At 39.2% G+C, this 9,593-nt stretch overlaps 1 protein-coding gene across 1 annotated transcript; it reads right to left on the reverse strand.

Annotated features, from left to right (window-relative positions):
• LOC139635013 (chloride anion exchanger-like) lies at positions 1-9,593 on the reverse strand. The gene is made up of 19 exons (XM_071501900.1): positions 9,327-9,593; positions 9,109-9,248; positions 8,078-8,188; positions 7,576-7,736; positions 7,332-7,496; positions 6,099-6,251; positions 4,864-4,946; positions 4,622-4,769; positions 4,265-4,378; positions 4,017-4,094; positions 3,733-3,828; positions 3,488-3,594; positions 2,690-2,759; positions 2,457-2,549; positions 2,271-2,366; positions 1,932-2,153; positions 925-979; positions 605-741; positions 1-416 (listed from the first exon to the last, which is right to left on the reverse strand). Exons 1-19 carry the CDS (start codon positions 9,452-9,454, stop codon positions 396-398), a joined length of 2,178 nt encoding a protein of 725 aa, XP_071358001.1. The 5' UTR covers positions 9,455-9,593; the 3' UTR covers positions 1-395.

A 9,593-nucleotide genomic window follows, 5' to 3' on the forward strand; every position in this document is an offset into this window, starting at 1 on the left:
TTTGAGATATTTGAGATGTATACCATGTGTTTTATTTAACCATTATTTATTCAGGGTTGGTTGGCCGAACATATGTGCTCTATTACAGCAACACCCGGTTAACAGTTACATGAAATCACAGAAGCAAAAGTAGCAACAATGGACAGACACATGTAAAACATGAAATGACAGACTCCTGTGATAAAAACAAACAAACTGAACCATCTTCAAAGAAATCAAATGAAATTATGAACTATAATAAAGCAGCATACTCCCTCACTAAACATACAGAACACTGCATGGTGACAATATAGTGAGTGGAAGATTAAACTGGTTCAGAGTAAACAGGTTTTCATCGTAGTCTGTAGATGAACAGTCTTCCTTATGAATGGATGTCCCTGGAGACAGATGCTCTGCTAGAGTTTGGTATCTGTTAACTATTAAAAAAAAAAAAAAAAGAAAACATAATTAATCAAGGTCTTGACAAAGGGTGTGTACCCACATCTTGTGGGTAAGCAGAGATGAGTTCAATGAGTTTCCTGTTACTGTGGGACCAGAGGATGGCAATAATCACACCAGGTCATAGAGAACGATGACAGAACCCATGAGGAGTTTTTTTTCTTACCACCCAGCCTTTACTTTTGTCCCCCTTGTGTTTTTCCAACACGTGCAGCATGGCGTCGTGAAGGGTCGGGAAGAACATGGACGTCAGAATCTCATCGTCGAAGAACATACAGTTGTGTAGTTTCTCCAGGATGTACGCTGTCAACACACATGGACTGCATTTACAGCATGAGCTGCACAATTTTTCTCTCATTTAAACTTTCACGTTGGGGTTGGGCTGTCTGAGAAGAGGATTATGGGTTTACACAGGTAATATTCTCTCATGGTCTGTGTAATCATTGATTCTGTCTCGTGCATTTAAGAAATGCTAATGAAACTCACCATCACATGACACGATGTAAACATCCACATCAATTCGGATCAACTCTTTGATTGCCTGTGGTGATAAGCAGCAATAAACAGTAGATTTTAATGACATGGGTATTACAAAACCAGTACAACTACTGTCACTCTTCATTTTATTTTGCTGATCCGGATTTTGAATGTAAGACTTTAATATGCAGTGGAGCATTTTCACGTACATGTATTGGTACTTTTACTTTTTTGGATTTAAAGGTCCCATAATGTAAAAAGTTAGATTTCCAAGTCTTTTTTTGATCATAAAGCAGGTCTAGGTTCTATATTAATACTGTGAAAGTATCAAAGCCTCAGTCCACAGAGAAATGCACACAGCCTGTATTCAGAAACTGAGCCTTAAAACCAGCTGTCAGGACTTCTGGAACTTTGTGATGTCACAACAAAGCAGTCACTGCTCTCAGCCATGCCCCAAGCCCCGCCCACCTGGACCGATCATCCAACCTTGCAGGATTTGGTTCCTCTGAGTGTTTACCTGAAATCTGCTATATTTTTATTAGCTCACTCAGAAAACAGTCAGCCAATCAGAAGAGAGACTCAGAGCCTCTCTTCTGATTGGCTCAATGACCTGTTGTTACTAGAGCTCCAGAGAGAAGCCTGAGAGAGGAGATGTGAAACTACACTGAGATGGTTTTTGGTTCTTAAAACCACAAATATATCTTCTGATGGAGATCAACACTTCTGATAAAACACAAATATGGGACCTTTAAAAGCCTCTTCCACCACCGCTGTCCTACTGGAGCTAAAATTGCTGGTATTGTAAACAGATATTTCCCTGCTGCTGCTTCATATAGGGAAGGTTTTACTTTGAAGCAACAACAGAAAATGCAGCCAGTATTTGTCACTGCGATTAGACACTCATTGCACACCGCCACACAGCCAGATAAATACATTTTTCAGGACTTATTTGTGACAATGCATTTGCCATTAGCACCGGAAGCCACTGTGAAAAGCTTTTCTTTTTTTTTTTTTACCATTTTAAGTCCCTTCAAAGCAGAGACGTCCAGGAAGGAGACAGCAGAGAAGTCCAGGATCAGGCTGTGGAGGTCCACTCTGGGAACACTAATGCTAGCGGGAAGCTCGGCGCTCCAGTCCATCCGGAAAGGAAGGCCCTTGACGTCAGTGGGCAGATCCAACTCCTTCGTTTTCATGTAAGACTCATCAGTTGTTTGGCAAAATAAATCCGCCAAACCCTTCTGTCAGACAAATGTATGAAAGTAGGCTTGAAGCTTCTCGAGAGAACAAATCTGAACAATCGTTTTTGGTTTTTTTTCCTTCAGCTCGCTTGAGTTTGTTGCAGTTTTATGTCTCACCTCTGTGACATGATCATCCTTTTCCTGCAATAGTTGCTTGATTTTCCTGAGGGCCTTGTTCCTCTTCCTCAGAATTCTCAAGGGGTTAAACCCAACCTGGAACAACCCAGTGCCGACATTATATTCACGTTACATATTCACAGAGAAATACTAACCAAAACACAGGGAGACAAGTCATATACATACAGCTTCTACAAGCTTTTCCCTGAAGAACTCTATATTGGCAAAGAAGAGAGGAGAGGGTATCCTGAAGATTTTGACTCCATATGGTTCGGATGTCTGAGAAGAAAAGCATCAAGATTAAACAAACATAAATCAGTTGACAATAATATCATTCAATGAAAAGCCTGAGAAAACATTATTTCAAGAATTGTTCACACATGGTTACAACAGCAGACTAAGTAACTTAAGATATTTACATGCAGGTAATCTTTGCGATCCCTGTAGAGGTCAGTCCCAGGGATGTTAGCCAAGACAGAACAGCGGGGACTGGAGAGACATGAAGAGGGTTTCACATAAATATTGGCCTTTGTAGTTCAGGGGGTGGAGACCATAAAGATAAAGCATAACCCCTAAAAAATACATGAATTATTATTATTATCACCAAACGGCATGACTATGGTGCCAAGAGGAGTTTCGGATGAGCACAAGCTGCTCTATATGGTGCTGAACTGAACTTCAGTACCAGGAAACCCTGTAAGCTGATGCCGAGCACAGCCTTCATCATGTACTGCATGATGAAGGCTGGCAACAGGTGTGATTTGACCTAAAGCACCAAAGATAATTTTACTGAGTGTTTACACTCAGGCATTTTCAATAGTGAGAAGTAAACTGAGAATTAAACTGAGATTTTTTTTATGCTTATGAATCATGGTCATTCATTACGGAAGATGATTAAGGCCACATGTGATTTTTTTCCCCCCAGAATTTAGACTTTTTTCTGAGAATTCTGAGGTTGAAATCAGTAGTTGTTTTTTTTTTTTTCATGTGGCACTAATCTTCTTACATAATTTTTAAAATACAGTGAGACATCTCACTTTATACAGAAAAGTGTAAAAAATGTCAACTTAAAGTGACAATAAGATTTTGCTTTACTACATAGTTACTGTGTACTGTATAGGGGTTTTCTACAATAGTAAACCCATGTTTTTTTTTATTATTTCCTGAAGTCATTTTGCATATTTACTGATATCAAATGTTATGAATTGTATCATTACAACTGAGTCCTGAAGACAACAGTGAGCAGCTCCACACCCAAGCCCACAGCCAGACCGAGATCCAGGCCCAGCAGGATGGCACCCAGGCACGTTCCCACCCACACCACCTGTAGAGACACACCAGAGGTGAAACACTGACAGAGACCAGACTGTGGCAAGTGAACAACCAAATTGCTGAATATCTGGATTCTATAAATACATGAACATTTTGTCATTAAGCTCTAAGACATTTACTGAACACCTACACATTCTAGTTTGTCCCTCCTCAACAGGTACGGGATTTCTCTGAACTGCATCAGCATGCCCTTCAGGTTGACGATCACCAAGGCACCCAGGACAGACTGCAGTCAAATTCAATATTAAAGGTGTGTGTAAGAAAAATAATATTCCTTCATTCTATGATGTATATGAATCAACATGACAGGAAAATTACAAATTTTCCTTCCATATAAGCTACATAAATCAAAAAAAAAAAAAAAATCGTCCACCATGTCTGCATGAGATAATACATTGCAGAAGTGGGTCTCACCCTGGGAAGTGGCTCTAGCAGGAATCCAAGTGCCACAGTCACAATCATTGCCATCATGGCTGAGACCAACCCTGCAATCTACATTTGTTAAAAAGAAAGGTTAATATTTAATAATGACATAAACCAGACTGTAGAGTGACAATTACAATTAAATCTTTTTGAAGACAGAAACATCTGCAAATATTGACTCAGTTAAAGTTCACAACCCAGGAAACAGATTCTGGGAATGGAGGGACTTGTTTTCTGACCTGTGTTTTGCCTCCTGAACTCTCTTGCACAGCTGTCCTGGAGAGTGCTGTGCTGGCTGCAAACGATCTGAAGCTTGCACCAAATATGTTGCTAACCCCAAATGCAATGAGCTCCTGGGACAGAACAATGAGATAATGGATAAAGGTAATGAAAGGCTGCCTTTGTTTTGGCTTGATTTGAACTGCTGTTCTACATATAACACATGGAAGCTCACACCCAACCTTGATATGAAAACAACTCTCGAGGTGACTTTATATCCTCATAACCAAAAATAGGAGTCATATTCTTGTAAGCAATTAACTCTTTTTCCTCTATCAGAGCCAGAAAGGAGAGGCGGACTTGTTATTGTAACTCACCTGGTTGCCGTCAATGACATAATCATGTTTGATAGAGTAGACTTTGGCCACAGAGAAGGCAACAGCAAACCCCACTATGGCTACAGGAAAGGCCTCCACTGCGCTCTCCTGGAACACTTCCATATTGGGTGCAATGGGAGGCTCATACCTGAAAGATAAAGCTGTTTCATTAAAATTCTCTGAATTACCCGATGAAAACAGCAGCAAACAGACTCACTGTATGTGGAGAACTTGAAACTTACCCACTAACCATCTTGCCAACAACATCAACATTATATCTCTCCTCGAAGTTGAAGCCGTAGGACACCCCACAAGCTATGACAGTCTGTGAGGATAGAGAGGACACCTGAGAGTCTGCAGAACATCGGCAACTGTTGCTATCAATTCATTATTGTAAAAAAAAACATACTTGTGGAGACCTAGAACTTGCTTTAGATAGAGGATCCTTCAAAGTAGCAAACACTGAGATGCCTTTTTGTTGTGTGCTAATCCAGATACATGGATTTTTTTTCTTTTTTTTGGAAACACTCCTAAATTGATTTGTTTAAAAGCTTGACGGAAACCCTGTCGTCTGTATTTTGTCATTGGCTGATAAATACCAGTTGAGGAAATTAATACAAGTAACTACCATATCTTCAATTCAAAAAATCCCTGTTTTTTGATATTGTATGACTTATCTTCTGGGGTTGTACTGGCATGATCTCAAACCAGTGCCTGTGTGGAAGGAAGCAAATTAATCTAAAAATATATGCTATACTTTGGAAAATTACCCATACAGAAATGTAATATATGACATATATGTCCCTATATCAAGAGTGATGTTTTCATATATGTCACCTATTGGGAATATATTATCATCATATATATACATCTTCTGGCTATATGAAGATATAAATTCAAAACATATATGAAATACCCATAGTAACATTTATACTGTATATGTACATACATAATAAAAATATCTATAATGTGAATTTCTATATGCTATAACATTTTGCAACCATATAAGTATGTTCACAATTACATATATTTAAATTATATATGCAAGTTTATTAAAACAATACAAATATAAAATTTGAATAGCCTATGCTTGTATATATTTTTATTATTTATTTCTCATGAATTTTAAATACATCAATTTTCCCATTCTGGGACTTTTGGACCCCAGTGTGTATAATATCTACATATATTGACAGGCTTTGGGATGGGTATATATTTACATAATCATGGGTATTATATGTCTACAATACAAACATACAAATATGGGCTAGGCATACGGTATATGTCAATATATTAAATTGTTCCAATTTCTAGTAGATTTCATAAATAATGTTTTTATTTTATATGTACATATATTTCATATATGGAAATTCAACATATATATACATGTATTACATTTGCGTATGGGTATAGTATTGCAAAGTTTACTTTAATAAAACCACATAAAACCAGTATCTACTTAAGAGGCTTCCCTCACCATGATCACCTCTATGGGGACAGGCACCGGCAGTTTGGCTTTGTATTTGTCATTCAGCTCCTTCACGATGAACACCGCCACCATGATCACTATGGACATAACCAGGTCGCAGATGTTGGTAGAGGTGATCTGGACAAAGATCTTATCCAGGGTCTGGGTGCATAAAAAAGCAAAAACACTTTATTAAAGTAAGATATTTTCCACAGTTTAATTGGGCAGAATTCCATGAGAAACCAAATGAAGATGCTACAAAAATCATAAAGAAGGCTATCAAACTGAGAACTGCCTCTGTGTAATTGTGCACTTATGCAACATGCACTTTGCACTACGATTAAAAAATATTTAGGACTTCATTCAACTTTTATAATCAGCACCATTACAGTGGTTTACTGTGTGTGTCACAGTCACAGCCAAGGCTGCAGGTGATCTGCAAACATAATATGAGATATAAAGAGTTCGAGATAATTAGCTACCAATAGAGAAACTACTGGCTGCTCAACAAATGAGTTTCCAGAGGACAGGAACAAATGCCACAACAGTTTGCACATTAGTTTCATTGTCTACTTTCCTCTGTTGTACAGTTGTGCAACAGCCAGCATCAGTTTGGCTCAGACTATGGATTAAACAAATAAGATACAACATGTTAATTAGAGTTGTGGTTCTCACGGTGGGAACCCCCTAAAGGACCCCTGGGGGTCCCTGGCAAAAAGGAGAGTAAGTTGTCTTCACTAAGTCCATCCACAAATAACACAATGACAGAATGTATGACGACTTTGGTCATGAGTTTCAAACACAAAATCTAATCAGATGGGGGTCTGTGGTCTAATTTGTATCACTTTAGGGTCCTTGACATAAAAAAGTTTGAGAACCACTGAATAAAAGAGTTTGGAAGGTGTTGCCTTCGGACAGAACCAGACATCTGTTTCCCCGTTTCCAGTCTTTGTGCTAAGCTAAGTTAACCAGCTACTGGCAGTAGTTTCATATTTGCTGCCAACACATGAGAGTGGTATCGATCTTCTCATCTAACGCTCGACTAGAAAGTAAATAAGTGTATTTCCCAGACAGGATCATGGGATTTGTCACTAGTTGTAAGGTCATTCTAGTTTATGCTGTTTTTCCTACATTGTAAGGACTGGTTGCCTATTTTAAGCTGTATATTCTCCTGCACTCCCTGAATGATGAACACATTGAGTGTGGTCTATCTAATAATGAAACTGTCACATCTTTACTTACATATATGATAGAGAGTGGTCCGTTGATGCCTGGAACAGTCAACCCCAACACAAACTTGAGCTGAGACACCAGGATGTGGACAGCAGCTGCTGTGGTGAAGCCGGACACCAGAGTGTCTGACAGGTACACAACAATGAAGCCCACCTGCAGAACACCCATGGCAAGCTGCACGGGACAGAAAGGAAGCTTGGCTAGAAAACTCTTCTAAAGACATGCAGATTAACAGAAACAGAGTCAAGTCTACCTGGAAAATCCCCATAAGGAAGGTCACTGAAGAGGCCACCAGGACTCTCTGCTGGTCCTGGGTCAGACCCTCAAAGCCTGTGATATTTGCTGGTGGTCCGTCCTCTGGGACCAGGCGGGTCACCACGGCACCGACCATCAGACTCAGGACTGGGAAGGAGCCTGCAGGGGACAAGGGTGTGGATGGGTCAGGAAGACACTGTTGAGCCATATCACATCTTATCTTATCTCCACTGATCAAACAGGATAAGATCAATAACTTTTCCAAACAGAGAGTGATATGTTTAAGCTTTATAACAGGGTTTATTACTTGAGGGGACAATTTGAGATCAAAATGCTTCACAAGATCAGTTATAGATTTAAGTAAAAATAAATGATTAAATACTTCTTTCTTTTTCCGAGATATTCCGGCTGCTTTTGAAAAATGAAGTTACTGTTCTATTTCACTTGTTATGAGGAAAATAAGGAAATGTTTTGCAGTGACTGAGCACTGAACGACATACCTACAGATATGTGCCTCGAAGTACCGAGGAAGAAGTATGTGAGCATGGGGAAGAAAGCCGTGTACAGGCCATAGCTTGGAGGCAGTGAGGCCAGCAGGGAGAAAGCAAGTCCTGAGTGAGACCACGAAAAACCACAAACACGGAATGAAGTTTTAAATGAAATTCATATTTTTCATGTAAACTAGAAAACAAAAGATGAAGGGATAGTAAAAAAAAAAAAGATTTCCAAAAATTACTAGAAAATTTTAAAGACCTGTTTAGTTACTAAACTAGCTATTAAACTTACTAAAAGAAGCTATTCCACCAGTTTATCCACAGATTTATAATTAATTGTAGAAATTCTGTGATTTTTAAAGAGCAAAATTAAAATGAAACTGAAACCTCTGGGAGATAACGTTTGCTGGACACATTTGCATTTACCAAATTTAAGACAAAGCCATGCTAGCATGTCTGAGGCTAAATTAGGCATGGCGGCAAATGCTAACGTCAGCATACTAACATGACAAAGCTAAAATGCTGCTGTTAACCTTAGTTTAGCATATTAGCATGCTAACATTTGGCAAGTAGCACAAATAGAAGGAGGCTGAGAGGTAGTTTTTAGTTTTTAGTGATTACTTTTACAGCAATTTGAATGTAAATCAAAGTATTCAAAGTTAATTTTTTGACCTCATGTTGGCACAACATCAAGGATCGACAACTGTAATCATCATTAAGTTATTATCACCTCAGGGGCACATGAGTGTCAGATTTAGGGCTCTCTACAGCACATCTGTATCTGTATCTGAAATGAGCAAAATTCAGTTTTAAACGATGTATTCCTATGCATTGTTTCTAAAAATAATGTGATGAACAGACAGTACAGTTAAAGAAAAGCATGGAGGCCTGGATGACAGATCAGTAGTCAGTGTCACTGTTTTTCTCATGAGACCATGACCCCAATCTTTCCCTAAACTTAGCCAAATTTCTTTAGTTGCCTTGAATGAACAACAGTGATGATAAGTTTCCAGTCGCAGACTTGTCCTGCACCTCACCTTGCATGATAGCCACCAATCCGGTGCTGATCCCAGACAGCACATCGCCCAGCAGCCACTCTCTCGCTCTGTAGATCCTCAACCAGCCAATGATGGGCAGAAGAGACAGTACTGCATTCTTGGCACGTTTTGAATCACAACTGTACACAAACAGAAAAAATGATGACGCCAGATCAGAGACCACAATACTCATCTCTGCATAACCAGGACTCACTCACGTCAGATACTCTTTGACATGGTCCAGGATGGATTTGTGTGCTCTGTAGACCTTCTTGTGATCTTCAGCAAAGCTGTCCTCAGAGTACACATTTCTGCTCACCACATATTGTTTCCTCAAAGTCGCCATCCTCACACCTCATGTGTGAATCTAATTCCAGTAGAATGTAAAAGGTTTGTGGAGATTGATCCCTAAAAGAACCTTTGCCCGTTACTCCCTGTACAGTGAGTCTGTGTCTATCTAATCTATGATCCAAGATCAGTTTCAT

Source organism: Trachinotus anak, unplaced genomic scaffold, assembly GCF_046630095.1.
Source record: "Trachinotus anak isolate AG129_WGS33_773 ecotype Australia unplaced genomic scaffold, CSIRO_AGI_Tana_v1 ptg000018l, whole genome shotgun sequence".
NCBI lineage: Eukaryota > Metazoa > Chordata > Actinopteri > Carangiformes > Carangidae > Trachinotus > Trachinotus anak.